At 53.7% G+C, this 24,649-nt stretch overlaps 1 protein-coding gene across 3 annotated transcripts; it reads left to right on the forward strand.

Moving 5' to 3' along the window:
* Positions 1-657: 657 nt before the first annotated feature.
* Positions 658-24,636, forward strand: ITPRIP (inositol 1,4,5-trisphosphate receptor interacting protein). 3 transcript variants are annotated; one of them, XM_070432332.1, is made up of 2 exons: positions 658-842; positions 21,092-24,636. In XM_070432332.1, exon 2 carries the CDS (start codon positions 21,105-21,107, stop codon positions 22,761-22,763), a length of 1,659 nt encoding a protein of 552 aa, XP_070288433.1. In that variant the 5' UTR covers positions 658-842; positions 21,092-21,104; the 3' UTR covers positions 22,764-24,636. The 3 variants fall into 3 exon arrangements, with proteins under 3 accessions (XP_070288433.1, XP_070288435.1, XP_070288436.1); XM_070432334.1 differs by lacking the exon at positions 658-842 and adding an exon at positions 11,186-11,224; XM_070432335.1 differs by lacking the exon at positions 658-842 and adding an exon at positions 16,127-16,145.
* The last annotated feature ends 13 nt before the right edge of the window (positions 24,637-24,649 follow it).

Below are 24,649 nucleotides of genomic sequence, written 5' to 3' on the forward strand. Positions count from 1 at the left end.
CTAAGTCCCACCAGGGTGGTGCTGCCCTCCTGGCCTCAGTTCCCTGGAGTCTAAAACAGAGGTCTAACCAACTTCACAACTGTAACCAGACTTTGGAAACTAAAGCGCCCTCTGCAGATAAAAGCATCTAAAATCCTCGCTTTCCTTTGTGCTTAGTTACTAGGGGAGAGAGGCAAGATGCCTTGAAATTTGGTGAGTTATTTTAAGCTTTTCCAGCCGAAAAGGAGAAAAGGGCCGGCACTGTTTCTGTATTTATATTTCCCTCCAGAGGACAAAAGAGGTGTCCCCTGGAATCCAACTCCCAAACAATGCGCGGGCGGAAAACGCACGGTTAGGTGAGCATCCACGGGGACCGACTTTTAAGGGAGTCCTCCCCGACTCCCTGTCCCCTCCCTCCCCGTTTACTCTGATGGCCAGACCCCGTCCCTCCTGGTCACCCTCCAGCTCTACTGTCCCCTCTGGAGTTCCTGGGGGAGTGGGGGGCCGGGGGCGGGGCGGTCAATGGACAGACCACCGCGGCGGACCTGGCCCGGAGTCCCTAACTCGCGCGCTCCTCCTTAAGGAGCGGCTGTGGCTGAGAGTAGAGGCGGGTGTTTTGTTCTTATAAGGAGGAAAAGTTTCTGTGACATCCAGGAAATGAGTAACTGCGAAGCCCTTTAGAGCGCGGCTGATGGAGGCCAGAAGGCGGGAGCAGGCCGGGGTGTCTCCGCCCCCGATCGTCTAGTCGCCCACCCGGACCTCCGCTGCAAACGCAGCAAACAGCGGCGCCCAGGCCCTGGGGACCCCGAGTGCAGCCGGGCCGCGCGGTCCTCCCGCGACGGCGAGCTGGACGGAGGCTAAAGGTAAGTTTGTGCCGGCGGCCGCGAGGCTCTGCGTCCTCCTCGTGGGTGGGAGGTGGAAGGAGGCGATGGCCACGGGGGCCGAGGCGGAGCTGCGCCGAGATGGCGTCTTGGGGCGGGGGTGCCGGGGCTGCACGCGGGACGAGGGGGACTCCTAGGGTCCCTATGTCAGGGGCTGACTCTGGAGACCCCTGTGCAGCGCCGGTGCCAAACCGGGCGCATTGTCCCCTGCGGTTCACGTTTCCTCCTCTCGCTGCGCGGGGTCCCGCGTTCCACTCTGGGCTCCAGCCCCCATCGCGGGCGGGCTCTTCCCGGCGCCCGAAGCGGGACCACGTCTTTGTTCCTCCTGCCCGACGATCCGTTACTTTTCACCGTCTGAGCTGAGTACTGGGGCTGAAAGACCGGCCAGCTCTCTTCCCGCTTTCTTCCCCCTCCTGGAAGGAGGGAGCAGGAGTGGAGCTTGCTTATTCTTTCTCCGTTTCGGGTAGTGAAACTGTGAGGTTGCTGGGGCCGGATCAAGCCCCCGCCGCTTCCTCTTTGAGACTCTTAGTTAAGGAGATCCCACCCTGCGCAGAACTTTCTCTTGGGGTTGCAAGGTCTCTGCCATCTGACCCATAACGTCACCCCAACCTTTTCCCAGCATCTCCACCTTTCTGTGCCATCTGAAAGCTCTGGGACAGGGCTTCCGATTGGAGAAAGTCCTTCTCTTTAAAAAAAAAAATGCTGCCCCAGGAAGAGAAAATATTTTACTCTCAGCGATAGCACTTTGCTTTCCCCCCTCTGTCTGGTGTGAGAAGGAGCCTCCTTTCAAAACTAGAAGAGCACCAGGTACTTGGCAGAGCCTGGCCCCCGGGCTTTGGGATCTCAATCAGTTTCGGAGTTGTATTCCATTTTCTTGTTCCTCTTTTGGATTTGACCAAGGGCCCTTCCCTTTCATAAACCAGCTCTGTCTTGGAGAGTTTGCCAGGTAACGCTAATTGGTGCCCTGTGCAAGGCCCAGGTCCAGGTAAATGGTACAGCACACGGTAGAACTGCTGCCCTTCACCTCCTGACTGATAACATAATAGGCTGTGCTTTTGAGTCCTCCTTCCAGCCTAAGTGGCTTTCATTGTTTGCTAATTCCCTGCGTCTGCTGCTGCTGCTCCAGGCCATTCTGAACCTCGTGGTTTCCACTTGTGGGTAACCGTGAAGTGGTTATACTGACTCTGCTCTCGCTCCCTGGGTGGATGGAAAGACTTTTTGCTCCAGTGCCATCCTCTGGCTCCAGAACTGTCAAAGATGCAGCAGTTTCAGGCTCGAGCCGGCAGGGGACAAGGATCTGAAATTTAACCGGATGCCATCATCCCAGAACTTTGTCACCTTTCCAGGAATAGGCTCTCAGCTTCTGCAGTGCCCATGAGGAAAACAAAGAGGAGAATATGTGGGTGGACTTTTTATCCAAGGGCAAGTTCAGGGAGGAACTTCTGGATAGAGACTTATGGCAAACTTGTCCATCTGAGAAGGTACTGTCTGGGAGGAACCTAGTTTTGTATTTTTCCCTCTTGAATTCCTCAGGTCAATAAAGAGAAAGAAAGTGTGTGTGGGGAGGTTCTGTCTGATGGAGGGGGTACACATATTGGTGGAGGCAGTGACAAGCACCCTGGGCACAGAGCCCAGGAAGAGTAGAGTTCGTCCACTGGAGTACAGAAACTCCCTTCTTAATGTCTCTTCTTTCGAAGGATACGACTGCCAAATGGGTACATGTCCACAGTGGGGGAAGGTGGAATGCTGTGCAGGTTCTGGAAGGTATGCTTGTGAGGGAGAAAGGAATGAACAGGCAATAGTTCCCCTAAGGATCAGAGGCCTGGAGGCTCAGGGCTGTGACCTTTAGGAATCTCAAGTATTCTCACTTGAGAAAAGACTTGCTCTGCCTGGCCTCAGAGACTCGCTGGTTAGGAGAAGCAGGGAAATGGAGCTTACTCAGAAGTCAGAAGGAACCTGCCAACAACTAGAGCTCCTCGGTAGGTATGCGCTGCCCATCACTCAGCAGAGACGGGTGGCCATCAACAGTGACCGAGGAGAGTCCTTTCAGAGGTTAAGCCTCTGTGACTCCATGTTTGGGGCTGAGAGTCCCCTCAGTGGGGATGAGGGAATAGGGCAGCCTGTGGGGCTTTGGGGGGGAGGCTTTAACCCAGAAGTGTCCTAGGTGGGGGCAAGCGCACCCGGTGTGCTGGGGAGCTGAGGAGCAGGTCCTTATGTACAGCTGAGACCAGTCCATCTTGGACTCCCCTCTAATCCAGTCTTCCTGGGGAGGAGGACATCGCCAGGAGGATGCTGAGAGAGGATAAGAATAACCCGCAGGGCTGCTGGTTCCCTCCTTTATGAGAATTAGAAAAAGGTGCTCCCTCTAAAGGCAAGAAGATGTTTCCCTGGTGCCATTTAGAAAAAGGAGTCTCATCTTGACACAGCCTCGGCCCTTAGCTGGGCAAATTGCACGTGAGTTGGACCTATCCTCACCACCCTGCGGGTGTTCTTGAGCAGTACACCACCTATCCAGCCACACACAGCAGCCTTGATAACCAACAGTCATTAAGGACTTAACATTTTCTGGGCTTTTTTTTTCCCCCCAAAAAAACCCACGTGGCCTGTATTAAACTCGTTTAAACTTCACCGAAGCCCTATGACATTAGGTATTGTTATCCCCATTTTATAGATGAGGATACTAAGGCACAGCAAAGTAAAGTGTTCAGGAGCCTGGAAGCTGAGTCCCAACCACTGAGCAGCATTCCCAGCACAAGAAGCAGGTCAAGCTTAAAAACCATTTGCTTGAGGTCTCTTATGGGGGGAAAGAGGGAAGAGCAGTTGCCTTTTTCTTTCTTTATCAAGGGAAGAAACATCCACTCTCAGCTCTGACAGAGGAAAAGATGGAAAACTCACCTGGCAGAAGAAAGGCACAGAAAGAAAGAGGCAGGCCCGGCCTTGATGACTGATGGCAGGCCTGGCCCAAGCATCAGATGACTTCTCAATAACTGGGCGGTGTGAGGTGGCAAATCCAGTTTGGGGCCTGTTATGAGGGTGATGAGTAAGTGCCACTTGGGTGTGGCACAGAGAGAAAAGGCCACAGCTACACAGGAGCCCTCACCTAGGCAGAGAACTCCCCCAGGAATGGAACAAAGTGGGAAGTGTCTAAACATGCTGTCCTGACACTACATCCCCCTCTCCCCCCCAGCCCCATCCCCTTCCAGATCCTGTTCACCTGCAAACACCCTTCCCAAGCTCATTCAGGAAACCTTTCCCAAAACTTGTACTTCACAGCTCCATCTTTACTATCACTTATTCTCCACGCTATACATCTCAGCACTTAATTAACTGGAATGGCACATTTTTCTACATACAGACGGACAGAGAGACAGACAGCATTTTAAACAAACCAGGCTTCTCAGCCAATAAGGAATTCTCAATGACTTTTTAAAAAATATATTTTTATTAATTTCAGTGAGGAAGGGAGAGGGAGAGAGAGAAAGAGAGAGAGAGAGAGAGAGAGAGAGAGAGAAACATCAGTGATGAGAGAGAATCATCGATTGGCTGCCTCCTGCATGCCCCACATTGGGGATCGAGCCCACAACTCAGGCATGTGCCCTGACTGGGAATCGAACTGCGATCTCCTGATTCATAGTTCAACGCTCAACCATTGAGCCACACAGGCCGGGTTCTTAATGTCTTAATGTCTCCTGGGAAGGGCTGGCCCAGCAAATTCCCATAACGGTAGTGTTTACCTGGATCATGAGACCCGTCCCAGGGTCCGGCTCTAAGTAGTGCCCACTCAGAAACCCTATCTCCACAATTTCCAGAGTGGTTTGGACTTGGGCTATTGAGTCACCTTGAGAAAGCTCCCAGAAGTGGGTATACAAGTCAGAATGCTAGTTTATGAATTTGCAAGGAGACCTTGTGGTGCAGACTGGATGCTATCTGTTCCCTGCATCCTGGGCAAGCCACGTGGGAAACCAAAGATTAGAAGGCAACTTGTGTTTAACAAAGCTGGAGTCAAGGTTGGGGGCGGTGGGCGGGGGGGGGGGGGGGGGGGGGCGGGGGGGGGGGGGGAGTTGAGGAGTGATGTCCAAAAGCATGGGGCTTTGTTTGCCTCTGTAGACCTCTAACCAGTGGAGAAATACCTGCCAGGTAGACCAGTACTCCAGTCATCTTGGCTGTGTGCATTTCCTTGGTCAGTTCCCCAAAGTCAGTGTTTACCTGGTAGGATTTCCCCATTTTCTTTTTTGTAATTTAGCAATTTCTATTTATTTTGCTTAGTGCATTATAAGTTTTAGCTCCCACCCACTCAAGTTGCATTTGCATAAGTTTAACTACTAGACAGATTTAGGGTTGGAGTTTCAGGCCACAGGGGTAAATGCTATATGCAAATCAAGAGGCCAGTCAGGTGGCCTGGATGAGTCAATAGGTAGCCAACCACAAAAAGAGGAACCTGGTCCCTAATATGCACTGCTGCAGGGGGAAGTGGAAGGGCCAGGATTGGCCACCAAACTGCAGCCCCCGGGTAAGCATGGAGTCAGGCAGTCCTAAGGCAGGTGATTACTTTAGCTCCCCCAGCCACCTGGGCATCCTGGTTGGCTTCTTTGGATTTAAAGGGCTCTCCCTTATCTCCGTCCAGGCCCCCTCGTGGCCCATCTTTAGTAAGCTGCCATCTCCAGTTGCCCCAGAGACATGGAGGTGTGACCCCGGAGGAGGGCAAACTTGGGTTGCATCCTGGCTCCACCGCTCAGTGGTTGGGTGTTCTCTGTATTGAGGTAACTGCCTTGACTTTTCCAAGCCTTGGTTTCATCATCAGTAAAATGCATGGAAAGAGCTAAGCACAGTGCCTGGCACAGACTGACACTCTGGCTCATACGAGCTCTTAAAGATAGTAGAGGTCAGTCGAGATTCTACATTCTCTGCCAAATTGGGACCCTAGCTTCCCCATTAGTACCACTGCTCCCTCCTCTGAGGTCTGAGCAAAGGACAAGGTCACAGGGACCCAGACTGTCCTAGATGGTGAGGAGGAGATCATCAGTGCCCTTGTGTGTAGTTTGTTCAGAACTGAGGGCAAAGCTGCTTGTCCTGACTTTTCAGTCAACTCTGGGAGAGGGAAGGTCAGGTTTGAGGCTTGGCCTGCCACAGGCAGCCAGATGGGAGAGAAGGGTCAGAAAGGTTTCTGGGAGAAAAAGAAGGTCATTTGGGAGTGCCCAAGAGGTCTACAGGATCCTCCTCAGCAGTTTGAGACCTGTGGTGTTTTCTGGTAGAAAGCAAACCCCCCCTCAAATCGGTTGGCCCACCCCATGACATCAGCAGAATGGAAGCACTTTGCAGGTGACATCACTGTTGCCCAAGGCAACAACACCTCCACCTTAAGGTAGACCAGGAGGAACAAACAACCACCTCAATTGTAAGACAGAGGAGCACAGAAGGCCTAACATCACAGGTGTGTTTCTCAGAGGACGGGCAAGAAGAGGGAGGGGCTGTAGGTCCCAGATCTGGGCTGTGAGCCAACTGGGGGCTGGTCTTCCGGCCTTGGGTTTGGCCCAAGGGAATAGAGCACAGTGCTGACAGCTGCAGTCTTGTTTTCTTCTCTGAGCTGTGACAGGGAGCAAAGAGCATGACTCCATACAGGGGCTTCTGAGCCTCCTTTCTACACAGGGATGGGGACATCAGAACTGTGGCTTCCCTCTTCTTCATCCTCACCCCCAAAGAAAGTGAGAAACAAGGGTACTTAGGTCCTTACTATGGGGGGTTTTGGGGCCTGACTGAGGGAAAACCTTCATTCACTGATTGGGCAAGTATGTATTGTGAACCTAGGATAGGCAAGGCACTATGCTAGGGATTCAGTGGCCACATGTAGCTGTGTGATCGAATGCACACAGAGAGGAGGAATGTCCGGAATCCACTGCCCCAGAGGTTGGAAATAGAAGCAAGGTCTCACCGGTCACCTCTTACCCAGCTCTAGCACGCCCCTTGGAATTCCTGATGGTTCAGTTAAACCAGTGGTTCCCAAACTTATTTGGACTACCGCCCCCTTTCCAGAAAAAATATTACTCAGCCCCTGGAAATTAATTTTTTTTTTATTTTAATAGCAGTTACTCATCGCCCCCAAATGCACCTGTGGCCATCACCGCCCCCCTGGATCGCTGCAGCACCCACCGGGGGGCGGTAGCGCCCACTTTGGGAATCAATGAGTTAAACCTTTGGAATCCCTTCCTGCCCAGTAGTTCATGAAGGGATGCGGAGGTATCTGAGATTCACCTGTATTAAAGAGGACGGCCATAGTTGTCTTCTGTGTCCTGCCAAAAGGAAAGCCTGGGGACAGACAGCATTGTGTGTACTAGTAAACTGACTTGGCTATTCTGATGCTTGGTGGTTTGTGGTTTCCACCATGTCTCTTAAGGTGATGCCTCCTATTCTCCTTAAGATAAAAATTCCTAAGCAATGACTGTTAAATGCCAACACAACAAATGAAAATTGCAAAAAAGGAAGAACTCCTTGCCTTAAAGAAAGGTAAAAACCTAGACGATGTGGTAGCTTTCCCTCTAAAGAGGTTTCAGAACAGGAATTTCCTTGTCTTTCAACTTGAAGGTATTCAATTAAAGTTTTTGCTTTACACAACCGCCCATAATTTTAGGTGTTCTAACATAGCTTCCCTGATTTCTGGCATATCAGTGGCTAAAGAAATGATCCTAATTTTTTACGAATGTAGCCTTTTCAGGGTTATAAATAAAAATTGTTTATCATTAGCAGAGAATATTATTTGCAGATTATGCTTAGGAATCTGGTCCTCAAGTCAGTTGTCATGATCTTTTGTTCATAAAAGTAGAATAGCCTTTAAAAAAAGGGGGGGGGGAGCTTCATCCTTCAAGTACCTACCCTGTCTGAGCCAAGCCCCATCGTATATATTTATTTCTCTTCCTCACAACAGCCCTTTGAGGTAGGTCTTATTCCAGTTTTATAGGTGATGACACAGGCTCAGAGAGGCCAAGCTACTTACCCAGAGTCACAGAGCTTCAAACCCAGATCTGTGCCTCCCATAACCTTTGACTCTTTCTGCCACCTCAGGCCTCTGCTGGACACCCTAGCCCAGTGACCGTAAAGATAGCATACAGAATCTCACAAAATCTAAATGTCAAAGGTGAGAAGGCAACAGGCAGATCACCAACTCCAGGTTCCCTCTTGCTGTGACATGCTCTGTGATATTGGCTGATGGAGCACATTTTCCCCGTCTGTTTAATGGGGATAGTAGCAGCCAGCATCAGATAATATTCAGAGCACTTGAGATCCTCAGATGGCAACCTCTAGAAAAAATACAAAGCCCACAATTTTCAAATGACTCACTTCCAGGTGGATAACACAGTGGGACACTCATTGCTTGGGAGGAGGGCTCACCTTGAAGCCATCCTAGGCTACTCCTTCCTCCCTCCAGGCCTTCCCTGCGGTGGATGCGGGAGAGTCTCCTATCAGCCTGGATCAAGCCAAAGGGAGGGCGTTGCCATAATTCTGGCCCTACGTGTTAGTGCAAGACCACGTGCTCATAACAAACTGTTCTCCTGGGAGCCTGTTTCAATAGCCTTCTTAGTAGCAGACAGGAGACCTGCCTGCAGTTCATGAAAGGGTCCTTTGTTCGCTGAGACTTTGTTCCTGAGTCGCTGAGGAGACAGGACCACAGTGTGCCTGGGATGGAGGGTGTGGACGGAGAGCAGGAGATGCCTGACACCCCTGTGTGCTGCTCCAGAACCCCCCTGGGGCATCCATGCCATCTTCCTGATGGCCCACCCCGAAAACCACTGCCCAGTGCCCAAAGAGCCCTCACTCCCTTTCCCTAATCCACTGCTAAGAGGGCTTCCCCATCCTTTTGGCTGAAAAGCCATTTCATGTCCCAGGTCACACTCCCATTATCGCTTCCTTAAGTCTCATTCCCTGCTTCCTGCCTAAATGCCACCTAAATTGTCACCTGCCTGTCCCTAAGCAGTACAGGGGAGGAAAGCCTGTACTGCTAGGCGGGTCTGATGTTTCACACACAAGCCAGGTCACTGAGCAGCAACATGGGGAGACTGAAGACTTGAAAGTTAGTCCTGGGTTCAAATTCTGGCTCTCAGATATTGAATGAGTGGCCTCACGTCTCTGTGCCTTCGTTTCCTTATCTGTGAAATGGGGACAGTACCTCCTACAGACATGAAGCATTTTGCACAGTGCTTACATCTGGTGTGTTGGTTGCTATATGCTACTGCTAAACCCTCCCGTGGATGATGGGGCCTTGCGGCTTGTTGGGTTTTCTCTGGAAAGGGAGACTTGCTCGTCACTGTGCCTAGGATTGCTTCTCTGCTCCTTCGTTTACCTAAGTCTCATCAAACTCTGCAATCCTCCCTTCACTTTTCATTTCAAGGAGATGGGTGTCAGGGAGAGAGGCGGCTGGGGGTCAGATAAACTGACATTGGGGTTCATTCCTGGGCCATTTTCTTGGTAAATGGTGGTGGTGAGTCAGTCTGCAGTTACGTGGAGGCCAGCCAGGCTCTGGTCGGTCTCCAGGGCTGCGTCTGGAAGGGTTGTTGCTCACATTTCCCAAGGCACTTACCGCTGTTGGCACTTTGCTTTTCTGATCACAGGGTGCCTCCCAGGAGAAAAACATTACAAGTTACTTCATCCAGGACTTCCCACTCTACTCCTGTTTCTGATTCTTACTCCTGGCAGTAAAGGCAGCAAGGTCCTTTCTTAGTCCTGATTCCATTCATTCATTCATTCAGCAAGCATGCATGGTGCGCCTGCACCTTTAATGCCAGGTATCAGACACCAATACTGGTTTGTCCTTCTAGGACAGTGGTTCTCAACCTTCCTCATGCCGCGACCTTTTATTACAGTTCCTCATGTTGTGGTGACCCCCAACCATAAAATTATTTTCGTTGCTACTTCATAACTGTAATTTTGCTACTGTTATGAATCGTCATGTAAATATCTGATATGCAGGATGTATTTTCATTGTTACAAATTGAACATAATGAAAGCATAGTGATTAATCACAAAAACAATATGTAATTATAGATGTGTTTTCCGATGGTCTTAGGCGACCCCTGTGAAAGGGTCGTTCGACCCCCAAAGGGGTCGCGACCCACAGGTTGAGAACCGCTGTTCTAGGAGCTCAGAGGGAGAGGAGGAACTTTCAGTGGATGCTGCCAGACTGGAGTGGGGAGCTATGAGTTTCCCAGGTCCCAAGCGTCCTGCTCCAGCTCTGGCAGCCCCTGAGGCCTTTAAAAGAGAACATGGAGGTGGGGGAGACATCTTAGCCATATCCCCAGACTCCTGGAGTTGCTGCAGGGATGTCGGTGACCCTCCTCTTTTCAAAGGAGTACCTAAGATGCACCCTGCGGGACAAACAAATAAAGAGACCTGGCCTTATCACCAGCACCATAGGCAACACCATGTCCTTTCCAGGGCACTACCGTGGGACTTCCATGCCATAAGTAGGAACTATTCTTCTATCTTGAATTGGGGGATTCAAACATAGGCCTTCTGATCCCAGAGTTGGCCCCTTGGCTACCATAGGGAAGCCTCTGCAACGTGATAAGCTCCTCTGAGCTAGAGCTTTGGGCTGTTTCTTTCTGGGTGGCCTTGGGGCAGGAGTATGTCCCGGTGAACTTGGCAGTGTCGGTGGCTGCTTGCTGCCCGCCCCATTGTGGACCTGTCGTTGGTTCAAGGACACCTGCTATGGGTCAGTGCCGCCTCCGGCAGAAGCCAGGGCAGAGCGTGGGCATCACTCACCATCACATTATCCCTGTGGCTGGAAAACGATGTGGTTGTAGGTCAGTGTTGTTTTGTGTCATTCTCAGGGAGGGTGTCTCTCTGTGCTCATAGATGATTCTGGAGGTAGTTTTGCTGCCTGTACCTGGCCTTCCGGTCAAGGCCCCTGCTTTCCTTGAAGGACAAGAACTGGGTTGCTGTGACTGGTGCGGCCCTGCTTTGGGAGGGCAGGCAGATGCCTGGCCCTGTTGCTCAGCCCCAGGTCCCTGCAGCAGGGAACACAAGCCAGGAAGCCAACCACAAGCTCTTAAGTTTTTTACAACGGGCTTGGCCTCCCCCTTGCCTTTGTGTCTCTTGCTGTTTCCCTTTATTAAGATGAAAGGGGTTTTAGATCTCTGCAAGCACCGAGCATGAGTGTGTGTGTGTGTGTGTGTGTGTGTGTGTGTGCGCGCGCGTGGGTATGCATGTGTGCGCCCCTACACGGGGGCCCACAGCACTTCCCTTTCTCCTCACCCATCTCCCTCTCTCTCCAGCCCAGCTGGGGCCAAGGCATTGTGTCAGGTACCACCCAAGCCACAGGGAAAAACAGCCCAGGATTTCTCCGTGTGGGGGCCAGAATCCCCCTAAGCCAGGACGTGAGTAAGAGGTGTTGGGGTGGAGAGGGTGGGCAGGGGAACTGTGTTTTCTGTGGCCGTGGAAAATCCCTGGGGGCCCATTCCCCATGCTGAGAGGCCAGGCTGCCTTTCTGAGCTGGGCTCTCCTTGTTCCCACCAATAAGGAAGGTGGCTTGTGGGTACCAGCAGTCTGTTTAATTCCATCCACCCCAGCCCTTCCTGAGAGCGGGCAGCGGGTGTGCAGGGGAGAACTTTGTGTCCCCTTTGTTGTCCTTTGTATTACTCTCTGGTTCCTGCTCCACCCCCTCAGGTCTCCTCCCCATCAAGCCAGTGTGTTTGCTGTTGTCTGGAACCTGTTTCTGTCCCTCACCTCCCTGCCCAGCAGCCAAAGTGTGGCTGGTCCTGAGCATTCGCTGCTCTGCTTGGGGGCGTGGGTGGGGGTGGAGAAAGAGGGCAAGTTTGGGGCGCCTTGGCATCCCTGCCCTGAGGTGGGTGTTCATGTTCCCTCCTCCAATGTACAGGTGCTCTTGTGGGTGAGATGGGGCCCACAGACAGGGAAACTGAGAAATACAAGCTGAAGCCAGACCTGTCTGAGGGCTGCTTCACCACGTAGCACCGTAGCACCGTGTTGAGTTGTTAGCACACCCCTGTGATTTCAGGTCTAGAAGTCTCAGATGGGAATTGGGGGGTCCAGGGAGGCCCTTCGGTGCACACGTGCTGTAGGAAACGCTCCTTCCTAGAACAGAGCCTTGAAGATTTCTTTCGAAAGTGAGTGTGTCCAGCATGCAGGGTGTGAGCATACTGGTGCGTTCCCAGCATCTGGTGGGCCCCAGGATTGCAAGTGCCTCGCGTGCTGTGAGCAGGCAGCCCTGCATTTGGTCTCTGCCAGGCATTCTGGGGAATGGCAAAACAAACAAGCCCTGCCTGGCCCTGCCCGGGGAAGGCAGCAGTGGTTCAAGACCAGAACTCAAGAGCTCATCCGATGAAAGGACAGGTCGGGGTCACGGAAGAGGAGAGTGCCCTGCGACTGGAGCCTCAGGCCTGGCCTGGCCTCCAGCTCCTTTGCACTGTGCCTGCTTGTGTGGCCTTGAGGCGTTGCTCAACCTCTCAGTGCCTTGGGCTCCTGCCTGAGACACGCAGCTCAGGTGAGAGAGCTGCTAAGGGTGAGATCCACCTACCCAAGTGGCCGGGCGCTGCCTGCACTCAGAGGGGCTTCACAAATACTTCCTCTCCCTCCACCACTTCCGTCCCTTTCAAGAAAGGATTTGTCTCAGGAGTGGGTGTGGGTCGGGGAGTGGGGGGTGGGAGGCAGAAGGCTCCTGGAAACGGTTTCTGAGATAGGCTCGCTGTGAGGCCGTTGGGTAGGGTTTTGAGCGCAGAGACCGAGATAGTCTCCTGGGTCTGCTGTGACAAAATACCACAAACTGGGTGTCTTTAAACAACAGAAATGTGTCCTCTCACAGTTCTGGAGGCCAGATGTCTGAGGTCAAGCCACCTGCTACGCCACACTCCTTGCAAATGCTCCAAGGAAGAAGCCTTCCTTGCCTCGCCCAGCCTCTGCCTCCGTCTTCCATTGCCTTTTCCTCCTGGTCTTTTTCCTCAGTCTCTTTATAAGGACACTTGTCATTGGATTTAGGGTCTACCCGGGTCATCCAGACTGAGTTCAGCTCAAGATCCTCAATTTAATTACATCTGTAAAGACCCTTCCTCCAAATAAAGTCAAATTCACAGGGTCTGGGTATTAGCATTTAGATTTATCTTTTTGAGGCCCACCATGCCACCTACTGCAGTGACTGTTGGATAAGGAGAAAGGGGGATGTGGGCCTGGGCTCCACGGAGCCCCTTCCTTGTCTCTTGACCTGCAGACCTCCCTGTCATCCCTTAGCCTCTTCCCCTTCCACAACCCAGCCTAGTCAGTCAGTCTGTCTTTCTGCTCCAAGACACGGTGATTTTCCGTGACGTCCCGTGGGTCAGGGCCTCTGCTGTCTGTGGGGAGTCAGCGTGGCTGCACAGGAGGACACCATGTCCTTCCTGGGTGATTGATGGCTTCCCTGCCTTCTACCTCTTCTGGGACAGGAAGGATGTGGGCTCTCCCACCCACGTCGGGGAAGTCCAGGCTGCTGACCTTCCTGTGCCTGGACTGGCCAGCTGCACGACCCCAGTCCAGAGGATGGGATTGGCATCCTGGTGACTTTTTGGAAACCCTTTCCTCTTCTGAGAGTGGGCCTTGAGGAAACTCAGTGCTTTGGTGGGTGTGGCCAGGCACCCTCTGCGAGTCTGGCCAGTGTGGCCAGGTGCGGCGCAAGCAGAGCTCACCTGAGTGAGAAGGCCGCTCCCCTTACAGTGTATACCTTCCCATGGCCTCACTGGTAGGCCCACCTCAACTGGGCATGGGGGTGGGGATCTCTCCTCTCTGCTCTCTTATTCTGTTCCCCCACCGTCACCAAGGCCCGGTCTTGACCCCTGGGGCCTCCTGAGCCCGGGTTTCTGCTCAGTCTGCCTGGGACCTCCCCTGGGTTAGGGAGGGGCAGTGGGGCTCTGGTTCTCGGGTCCTGGGGACCATTGACCATAGCCTGTAATATTAAGTGCTCCCTAAGGCGAGGTGCCTTTCTCTTTGTTTCTAGTCCCTGGGAAGACCATGGGGAAGACAGTTCTGTAAGCCCCGTGCACAGGCCTGACACATAGTCAGCCCTCATAAATGCTAGTTATGATTATTCTGAGGGTGGCTACTGGGGCCAGCTGGGAGGCACTGGCCAGGAGGATGGTGGGTCAGAGGAAGTTGAGCCTGGCTGGAGGCCAAGCCTAAGGTCCTGCCTAGTGGGAGAGGTGGAAGGTGACTGCAGGGATGCAGGGAGGGTTGCAAAGATGCTGAGAAGGGGAGGTGCTAGGGGCCCAGAACTGTACCCTTTCTACCCACTTTCTCAATTATTTTGTGCTGGGCCTCTTCCTTCCTATTTCCCCACTTCCTTTTTTTGCCTACCCCTCCCTCTCCTACCAGGGCCTCCGGCCTGCCAGGATCCCACCCCCACTCCCAATGCTGCTCAGCCCCTCTCTGCCACCCCAAACTCCCTCCTCCATCCCTATTTGGGGTGCAGGTGAAAAGAGACCTCAGCCAGAGATGCCCCGATGGTGTGGCCTTGTCCTTGCTGGGGCGTGGGCCAGTCTGCGAGGCCTTTCTCCTCCCACAGGGACCCCCGCTCTAGAGGGGTGGGAGCCAGTCATGGTGAGCAGCAGTGTATTCAGAGCTACTCTTGTCACATCGTCTGTGCAGAGTCTATCTGTCCACTGGCCCTGAGTTAGGCGAAGAGGAAGGAGTCTGTGGAGACATCTCACTCCTACATCTGACCGTCTCTTCCCAAATTCGTGATAAGTCAACTCCCACTGACATATTTATTGGGCACCTGCATTGTGCCCAGCCCTGAGCCTGTTGCCCTGGGGGAGACAGGGGCACAGCAGCTTCTGGGCCGCCTATAGCTGTACGTGGGAAGGCAGGGACCCACTGGTGGGTGAACTGACACAAGGAAAGAGCAGGAAGGTGACAAGCGATGGTGCCCTTGGACTCAGCGGGGAAGTTGGCCTTACCCCAGCATGGGGCCTGGGCTCTGCTAGAGAGAAGCTTAGAATGAGGATGAAGCCGATAGGCCAGAGCACAGGAGAGCCTCACCAGGGCTGCAGACGGACTGCTGCTAGGACCCAAACTCCAAACCCGGACTCGGGGTCAAACTGGGGCTGTGCATTCAACCTGTCCTTTCTCACAGTCCGATGCCTCCAAGTCCTGGGGAGTTTGGAGGACAGCTGGCTTGGGTGATCTGTGTGGTTGCCACTGGGCAGTGCATCGGGCAGAGGGGTGGGGGTGGTAGGGCTCACTCATGCCCTTGGGGAGCAGAGAGATGGGGGACAAACTACAGACAGGGAATCTTAGAAGCCACCCAATGGACCTCCCTGACCGTCAGTCTCTTCATGAGATAAGGATGTTGCAGCTACCTGATATTCTGAAAACTGAATGACAAAACATGCAAAGTACTTAACTTCCTAAATGTGGGCTGTTAATGAAAAACATCATCACTTTCACAACTTCTGTCTGTGGGAATCCCTGTGAGGTTGACAGATAGGATATGCAGCCTGCCTGGACCACCTCTCCCTCCACCCACCTGCCCTCAGAGTCAAATGCATCTCCTCTTTAGGCCTCAGCTTTCTGGTTTGTGAAATAGGGCTTAGGTTAGTATAACTAAATTCTGACATTTGAATTTGTGGCTTTATTACCCCCAAACTGCAAAACTCCAGCACAAGGCCAGGTGCACAGTAGGGCTTCAGCCTAAACTTATCAACAGTTTGGGTTGCCCTTGGCCCCTTCTTTCTCCGAGGGCCCAGAACCTAAGCAGTGAGAAAGGGACCCAAGTCACCCCCTGGGGTGAAAAGTGCTGTCTCCTGCCCTCAACCCACCTCCTTTTTTCCATTTTGTAAGAGAGCACATCAGCTGCTCCTCTGGGCTCAGAGGTTGAGGCCAGGGCCAGGGCTGCCTTTGCTGTTGTAATTAGCAGAGCTAATTGCATCTGACAGGCTGGGCCTGGGGCAGAGCCTCTGAGAGCTCCAAAACCTGGGCTTCAGTGACACGCTGGAGCCCCGCCCAACTCCCCCCCCCCCCCCCCCCCCCGTCTCCCCCCCACTAGGCCCTCCCTGCTTGGGCAAGGGTGAGCTCAGACCTGTGTGGGCATTAAAACCATGTGGAGGGCTTGCAAACACAGGTGCTGGGCCCAGCCCTGTCATTTCTGATCAGCAGGTCTAGGATTGCATGGGACAATTTGCATTTCTAACAAGTACCAGGTGACGCTGGGAACCACATTTTGAAAGCTACTGGTCCAGCGGGGACTGCTGGGAAGCTGACAAAGCGGTCCTGGGCACCACTACTGTTGAAGCTGGAGTCAGTCAGCCCTGGGTCAGGGTAGGTGTGCATTTTGGGGTAGAAGGCGTATTGAACACATCGTGGGGTTGGACACAGGCTCCCACTGTTCCGGGTTTGTCATAGGAATTGTGTCTGGAAGAAGGCAGGGAAGTGGATGTGGAGTTGAGGGGTTTCACACCCACATCTCCCCAGGAGATGGGCACAGGGAAGATCTACAGACAAGGAAGGGTCCCAGATGAACAGGAATAAAACTGTCTTTCGTAGCCCGTTGCTCACACACCACTTATGCCCCACTTCTCATTCTGTCCTGTGACTCATTTGGTAGCTGTCTGCTTCCCCATGCGGGCTGTAGTGTTTTTACTGGCGAGGATCATGCTGCAAGCCTCAGCACACAGTGTGTTCCTTGCACACAGTAGGTGCTCTGTAAACCTAGCACCGTGGAAAGAGCTTGGGCTGTGCAGGTAGAGGCAGACAGAACAGCTGGATCTCGGCCAGCTGTGCCTTTTCTAGCTGGAAAAGCACCTCGTCTCAGGCTTTGGTTAACTCATCTGTGAATAGGGGTAACCCACTGCTTAGAAAGCTACAGGGGTCACTGTGTACAGTGCCCAGCATATCCTAGCAAGGCTTGATGAACGGAAGCATGTCACTGACAACTCTTGTGGCGTTCACTGGATTAAACTATGGTGGAGGTGCTGTAGGGGTCGGGGGTAGCGGGGGGGGGGCACAGGAGTGAGGGACCCCAGGGAAGGGAGAGGCCACCTTGGGTCTGGCCAGGCTCAGAGTAACAGTCAGAGTAAATCACTGGTTCTGGCCAACCACCTGCAAACCTCTGCCCCAGCCCCGCTGCCCCGTGCCCCTGGCCCTTTGCCAAGCTAAGTTTAGCTGTGACCTGCATGGGCTGCCATGCTCTGTGGGCAGGGGCCGGGGTGGAGAGGAACTCAGCAGGCTTCCTGCCAGCTTCCTGGCAAGCAGATAGGCCCAGCCCTCCGAGTGACCCAGGTTTATTTTCAAAGCCAAACCCACCAAGTGGATATCTCAGCTCACATGTGTGGGGCAGCCTCATAGAGGTTAGAGCTTTGGGCCAAGGTGGGGGTGGACATCCTTGAATTGGAGGAAAGGGGTCCTTTGGGAAGAAGAGAGAGAGTGTGTGTGTGTGTGTGTGTGTGTGTGGTTTTGTGAGAGGCTCTGAGCTACTTGTCCTGTCCCCATAGTCTCCAAAATTCTAACTGCCTAGATTCCCTCTGTTAGGTTAGGTGGCTCAGGAGGCGGCGCAAGAAATAGAGTCCAGTGAATCAGAAAAGAAAGGAAAGGAAAGTTTATTCTGCGTCCCCGGGAGACCCACGTACCCCCAAAGACAGGGCACGTGGATTCACGTCAACATGGAGGGGGGCGCTTTTTTTATACTGCGGTTGGGTGAGGGGCGGGGACATGAGCTGAGGTATTCAGTTGAGGAGGCTTCAGCTGCAGGGGGGTCAGCAAGGTATTCAGGGAGAAGGAGCCATCTGTGTCTGGCACGTTGACCTGTGAGAAATCCCAGGTCTGTGAGAAATTCCAGAGGAAGTCCATTGTCTCATCCCATGTCTGTATGTATCTGATCCTGCGCTCTCTCCGACCTAACACCCTCCACTCACATTTTTGTCCCTGTGGCCTCCAGGGCAGTGTTCCCTGTGACTTGGTTTGGGGAAGGGAAGTAGCAGAGGCTTCAAACTCAGCCCCATCTAGTAGGCACTGAGCAGGCAGAGGTTAACAAGGAACAGAATGACTGCTAGGATCCCCTCTGATCCCTGGGAGGGCGTTGATGTTTTAAGTAAGGACTGAGTCAGCGGGAACTCTACCTCCAGGTGGATCCAGGGCTCAAAAGGCTTCTCCCCTTTGCTGGGGGGCAGGGTGGACCGAATGGTGAGCCAAGGGACAGCAACCCCCAGGCAGTGTTTGTGCTTTCAGAGCACTTTTGAGCATGGTTCCTCCACACCCTGGGTCTCAGGCAGGGCTGGTGTGCTTAACAAGTGAGAAAATGGGCCTATGGAGGCCGAGATGGGGAGGAGCCCATGCTGTCAGGTGCCTCCCCTTGGCCGGGCATCTGCTAAGCCCTTGAGATGCATTATCTCGCTTATTAACTCAATCTCCCTCTGAAGGAGGGACTGCTGCAGCAGAGCCCCAGAGAAGCCAAGTGACTGCCCAAGACCAGTCAGCAAGGAGCAGAGTCAAGATTCAAGCCCAGGCCTGTCTGCTTCTACCGCCCGCCCAGGCTCCTTCCACTGTTTCCCTCAGGCTCCTGTCCAGGTCTTGTTTGTAACCCTACTCTTAACAGTGTTACTGTGGGCTGCCTGCATCCTGCCAGAGCTCCTTGGAGGGGCATCTGTATGGCCCATTCCATCGTGAACCCCCTCGCACGAAGGTTCATCTGCTCTTCCCATCCCATCGCAACTCCCCTTTTACAAGAAAACTTGCTCAGGGGCAAGCATTTTGCTAAGTGCTTTATTTGAATTCTCTCAATCAGGCTTTACCATAGAGGTGATATCCCATTTTATAGATGAAGAGACTGAGTTTCTGGGAAGTTGATTTGTCCAAGGTCACGTACGTAGTAGGTGCACGTGCTGGGTACTAACCTAGCCTGTCTCCTCCAGAGTCCTTCCTGTTACCCCCTCATTCACGGAGTCAGTTGCTCCAGTGGGGTTGGAGTTTTGAACCTTGCTGCCCCAGGTCAAGGTGACCCTTATGGCCCTTTATCCTCCTGCAGACACCAACCCAGGGAGCCCTGTGGAAGCTTCAGGCAGAGAGGACTTCCTAGTCAGGGCTTGGCGATGGCACCACTCCCCAGTTGTCGCATCCTATCCTGAGTTGACACAGAAACCAACCTCCTGGGTTGGGAGTTGCCAAGGGCTATTGCTGTGACTTGTCAGGACCTGCTGAGCCCAAAGGTGTATGACTAAAGAGGAATTCAAATGATCTCCTAACTGGCCGCTGCCTGGTATTCTAGTATTAATACTCCTTTATCTTAAAACTCGGTTCACATTCATCCGCCAGTCTCATGGCTTTGCTTTGGACCACCTGGCAAAACTTTCCATTGATGTTTCTCTAATGTAGAAACCAGGGCTGATCTCAATTACCTAACAAGCTGCTCCTGTCTGGGTTAAGAAAAGCTGGCTATCTGCCCCCCTACTTTCTTGTCACCCTACCCCCTTCCAGTGTGACTTCCTCCACTTTCTCCGGTCCTCTACTTCCTCCTCAAGTGGAAACAACCCGTTTGCTTCCTGCTGACACATCCAGCTGTGTACAGCGTGGAGTCACATCTGGGCAGCAACTCAGGTCATTTACATCCTGGCGCTGCCAGTAGAAATTTCAGAGGGATCTTAACTTGGTGACAGATACCTGCTGCTTGGCACCATTAGGGTAAGAACCAAAACAGGTGGTTTTCAGGGTGCAAATTCAAGATCAGAGAATGGACTCAGGCAACTCGAAGAAGCTTCTATCAGCATGTGTTGGCATGCACCAGGGGTGTGGTGGGAGGAGCTCTCTGCATTTCTCTTCGTTGTTCAACAAGGATCTCATTTGGCCATTTGCTCTCCTAGCTGAGGTCTCAGGCAGGAAGGCGGCAGGGCAAGTGTGGAAAAGGCCCATTGTCATTTCCCAAGGTTTCTGCTGAGATAAAAGAAGGCCTTATGTATGGCCTACACTGTAAGACAATGCTTCTCAGCACGTTAATGTGGACGGGGATTAAAATGCAGATTGTGGTTCAATAGGTCTGGGGTGTGGCTGAGATTCTGCACTTGTCACCAACTCCCAGGAGATATTGCAGCTGCAGAGTGTGAATGGCACTGATGGTAAAGGGTTAGCCCTTCCCCAAAAGTCCCTTGAGACCTAAACATTCATTTATCCTGGAGGAACGGAGTATCCCCTTTCTCCAGTAAGACGTCCCATTTCACGTTCAGATGACTCATGGTAGGAAAACCAATGACTGGTGTGTCTCCAAGATTGTCCTGGGAGAGACCCGAATTTGGGGTGGGGTCTTCCAGATCAGAGGGGTTTGCAGCAGGGAAAGATAAGGGCTGAAAACTGCTTCAGAAGCATAGCTGTTCAATGAAAACATGGTGTGCACCCTTCACTGTGCTGTGTGTGCTATTTGCATGGATCACCACACCCATCAATGCCACGACTCTGGGTGCTATGCTTCCCTGGAGTACAATAAGGAAACGGGCTCAGAGATGTGGCTTAACATGCCCAACACCACACAGCTAATCAATAACAGGGCTGGCTTTGGAACCCAGCCCTCTTGTCCATTGGGCTTGACTGCATTGAGGAAAGATGCATTGCCACACAGCATTCATTTGGGGAAGACGGGGATATCTTATTCAAGACTATTTGGGTTTCAAGTGATAGGAAAACAACTCAAACCAGCTTCATCATCAAGGGGAGTTTATGGATTTATATGATTTATAAGCCAGAGGCAATGGCTTCAGGCATAGCTGGATCCAGGGGCCCACTTTCCTCTGTGTTGGCATCTTAGGCAGACCCTGCTTTGAGGTAGCTAGGAGCCAACAGCATGCATGATCCTGTTCTCCTACCTCCGTCTCCCACTGACCCGGATGGAGTCATGTTCCCTCCTGAACTAATCACGTGGTGGGGGTGGGGACTAGTCTTGGGCCTGGATTATATGCTGCCCTGGAGCTGGGGGTGTTTATCCCCACCCAAGTCATAAGGACTGAGTTGTAAAGAATTGGTTCCCAGGGAAAGTGGGGTGCTGCTACCAGAAAGAGGGAGTCTGGGAAAACAGCAGAGGTCCATCACAGTGGGTTATTCAGTCAGGATTGCTGGTTTGGGACAGTGGGGTGGTTGTTCTCCAGGTTGTACTGAAACAGTGAGGAGATGGTGGGAGAACTGTAGGACATTCCCAGATCAACAGGGCAGGAGTTGGTGGGAGGGTCCAGGGAAGAAGAAGTGTGGAGGGAAGCTTGGTGTGATTGTCGGTCTCTTTCTGTTTCCAGGAAAGCTACAACCATGGCGCTGGGGCTCTTCCGGGTGTGTCTAGTGGTGGTCACAGCCATCATCAACCACCCGCTGCTGTTCCCGCGGGAGAACGCCACGGTCCCCGAGAACGAGGAGGAGATCATCCGCAAGATGCAGGTGCTTGAGGAGAAGCTACATCTAGAGCAGCTGCGCCTGGAGGAGGAGGTGGCGCAGCTGGCAGCCGAGAAGGAGGCCCTGGAGCGGGTGGCCGAGGAGGCCCAGCAGCAGAATGAGAGCCGCTCGGCCTGGGACCTGTGGAGCACCCTCTGCATGATCCTCTTCCTAGTGATCGAGGTGTGGCGGCAGGACCACCAGGATGGGCCCTCGCCCGAGTGCCTGGGCGGGGACGAGGACGAGCTGCCGGGCCAGGATGGCGCCCCCCTCCGAGGCATCATCCTGCCCAACAAGGCCACACTGGACCACTTTTATGAGCGCTGCATCCGGGGGGCCACGGCGGACGCAGCCCGCACCCGGGAGTTTGTGGAAGGCTTTGTGGATGACTTGCTGGAAGCCCTGAGGAGCCTATGCAACCGGGACAGGGACATGGAGGTGGAGGACTTCATTGGCGTGGACAGCATGTACGAGAACTGGCAGGTGGACAAGCCGCTGCTGTGCCACCTCTTTGTGCCCTTCATACCCCCTGAGCCCTACCACTTCCACCCAGAGCTCTGGTGCTCCAGCCGCTCGGTGCCCTTAAATCGCCAGGGCTACGGCCAGATCAAGGTGGTCCGGGCTGACGAGGATACGCTGGGCTGTATCTGTGGCAAGACGAAGCTTGGGGAAGACCTGCTGTGTCTCCTCCATGGCAAGAACAACTTGGCGCAGCCCATCAGCGAGGTGGAAGACCCACTGTGTGCCAGAGGTTCCCCCTACCTGGACACGATGCAGGTCATGAGGTGGTTCCAGGTGGCCCTCACCAAAGCCTGGCACCGCATTGCCCACAAGTATGAGTTCGACCTGGCCTTTGGCCAGCTGGACACCCCGGGGTCCCTCAAGATCAGGTTCCGCTCAGGGAAGTTCATGCCCTTCAACCTGATTCCTGTGATCCAGTGTGATGACTCGGACCTGTACTTTGTCTCCCACCTTCCCAGGGAGCCCTCTGGGGAGACCCCGGCATCCAGCACTGACTGGCTCCTGTCCTTTGCTGTCTATGAGCGGCACTTCCTCCGGATGACATCGAAGGCACTGCCCGAGGGTGCCTGCCACCTCACCTGCTTGCAGATCGCCTCCTTCCTGCTCTCCAAGCAGCGCCGCCTGACCGGCCCCAGCGGGCTGGGCAACTACCACCTGAAGACGGCCCTGCTGCACCTCCTGCTGTCCCGGCGGTCCACCGACTGGAAGGCCGGGCAGCTCGACGCTCGTCTACGTGAGCTGCTCTGCTTCCTGGAGAAGAGCCTGCTCGAGAAGAAGCTCCATCACTTCTTCATCGGCAACCGCAAGGTGCCCGAGACCCTGGGACTCCCTGAGGCCGTGCGCAAGGCCGAGCCCCTCAACCTCTTCCGGCCCTTCGTCCTGCAGCGGAGCCTCTACCGGGAGACAATGGACTCCTTCTATGAGATGCTCAAGAACGCCCCGGCGCTCATTAGCGAGTACTCCCTACACATCCCCTCAGACCACGCTAACCTGCCCCCAAAAGCTGTCGTCTTGTAGAGCAGCTGGAACCTCGAGGACCAAGATGCAGGGCATCCCACTTGTCCACACTCCCGGGGACACCTGCAGGCCCCGTCCTGGGGAAACGGCGGGCTTCGTTGGGAGCCGTGGCTCAGCCTGACAGAGGCCCTGTGCTGCGGAAGAAATAGAATTCCAAGCTGGAAGCCAGTTTGCTTTCATGCCACCGGGGCCTGCTGGTGAAGCTGGTATCTGGGTTTGGGGACTGAGCCTTTGCAGCTTACTTTTGGGTCATCATAAGTGGCCAAGATGATGACGAAACACTCTATGGACATGGAGTTAGAGATAATGCAGCATCACTTTGGGTGTAATTCTTTTTACATCCCAGGTCCAGCCTTTACTTAAGTATCAACAGAGGATGGAAGGAATGCTGACGGGGTTTGTGTTAAGACCGTGCACCCCTATTTCCAGGAACCCTTGGCCCCAGGCATCTAGTAGGGACAGCTATGGGAATTCACCACCTTCCATCCACGGCCTGCACGGCCTGTGGCTGCCATTTTTTATATTATTTGGTGAAAAGACCTAGTAGAGATTCAAGGCCCTGAGTGGCTAATGTCTCTGTTGCACATAAGTGGGTACTTGGGGGCAGAAAGAAGTTCAGTTTGCTACTTTTCAGCTACATGTCTTATCCAGGGTACACACCCTTCTCCCTGCCCCTTTCCCCAGCGTGCTGTGCCCCAAGCACCATGGGCACCGCATACCATGCTAGGTACCAGTTCAGTGATCCCTCACCCCTCTTTGATCTCCCCACAGCTGGTGGAGGAAGGCGGGCGCTAAAGGTAGAGTTGATAGAGAAAGAGGGGCACAGGATGACTGGGGTGAAGGCCAGCCTGGCACCTGGAGTGCTGGGATCTGGCTTGCAGCCTGACCTCTGATGCCCAGTCCAGGGGAAATTGCAGAGCTGAGAGGTGAGGATGCCGTAGCCCTGAGTCCTTCTGGGAGCAGGAGCTGCTGTGGAAACCCAGCTCCCAGGCCCAAGACCCCCTCAATATCCTTTCTGGGTGGCCCTTGCTGGCTGCACAGATGACTGACACCCTAAGAATCCAACAGGGGCTCGGCTGACTGGAAACACACAGACAGCATTGCGGGCACAGCCCCAGGCCTCAGAGAGGCCACCTCGGCACCGCTGGGGGCTGCGGTCACTTGGCGGGCCCCAGAGCCTGCGGTTGGAGCTGGCCTCTGTCTGCAGGCCTGGTTCAGGAGGGTTGGGAAGCCGTTCCTCCTCCACTTGTGGCTTCACTGGTCCTTTGGGATTTCCTCTCCTGGCATCACCTCATTAACCCTTGCAGGGAGCCAAGGAGGAGGCAAGAATGTGTGCGCCTTCACCAGCACCTGGTTCTCCCTCCAGGGTGAAAGCTGGCCATGCCTCCCAGACAGCACACCCAGTTCCACAGGGTGTCAGGCTCACCACAGGCTGAAGGAAGGAGATTGTCCCTGCCCCAGGAGCGCTCGCACCCGGCCTCAGAGTGCTCATGCTGGACAGTTTGCCTGACAGGGTTAAGTGAGCGGGGGAGGCTCAGCCACAAGGGAGCATTGAAGTCTGTGGGAAGCCTTCCATGTGAGCTGGAGTTAGACAGAGCAGTGCTTGCATCTGCCCTCCCCAGGCCCACCGTGGCTGGGACCAAACCTACCCACGTGGTCTCCAACAATAGCCCACACCCCTCATTCTCCTGGGATTCATTTCCAGAATCGGGGTGAATTTCCTTATTTATTATACCCTGTGCGTCCCCCCGCCCCCTTCATCTTTATCTTGTTGTGCTTGGAAGAGACCCCACCAACCAAGAACCAGCCCCCAGAGGCCAAGACCAAGCCAGACACTCCCTCGGCTTCCCCTTTGCTTCCAAGAGAAAATTCACTGAAAAAAAAAA

The sequence above is a fragment of the Myotis yumanensis genome, unplaced genomic scaffold (assembly GCF_028538775.1).
Source record: "Myotis yumanensis isolate MYYU_CA2020_CCGP unplaced genomic scaffold, mMyoYum1.0.hap1 SCAF_13, whole genome shotgun sequence".
Classification (NCBI taxonomy): Eukaryota; Metazoa; Chordata; class Mammalia; order Chiroptera; family Vespertilionidae; genus Myotis; species Myotis yumanensis.

What these genes read in the sequence shown, in the direction of transcription:
- ITPRIP (XM_070432332.1), top strand. Translation starts at nt 21,105, where the DNA reads ATGGCGCTGGGGCTCTTCCGGGTGTGTCTAGTGGTGGTCACAGCCATC.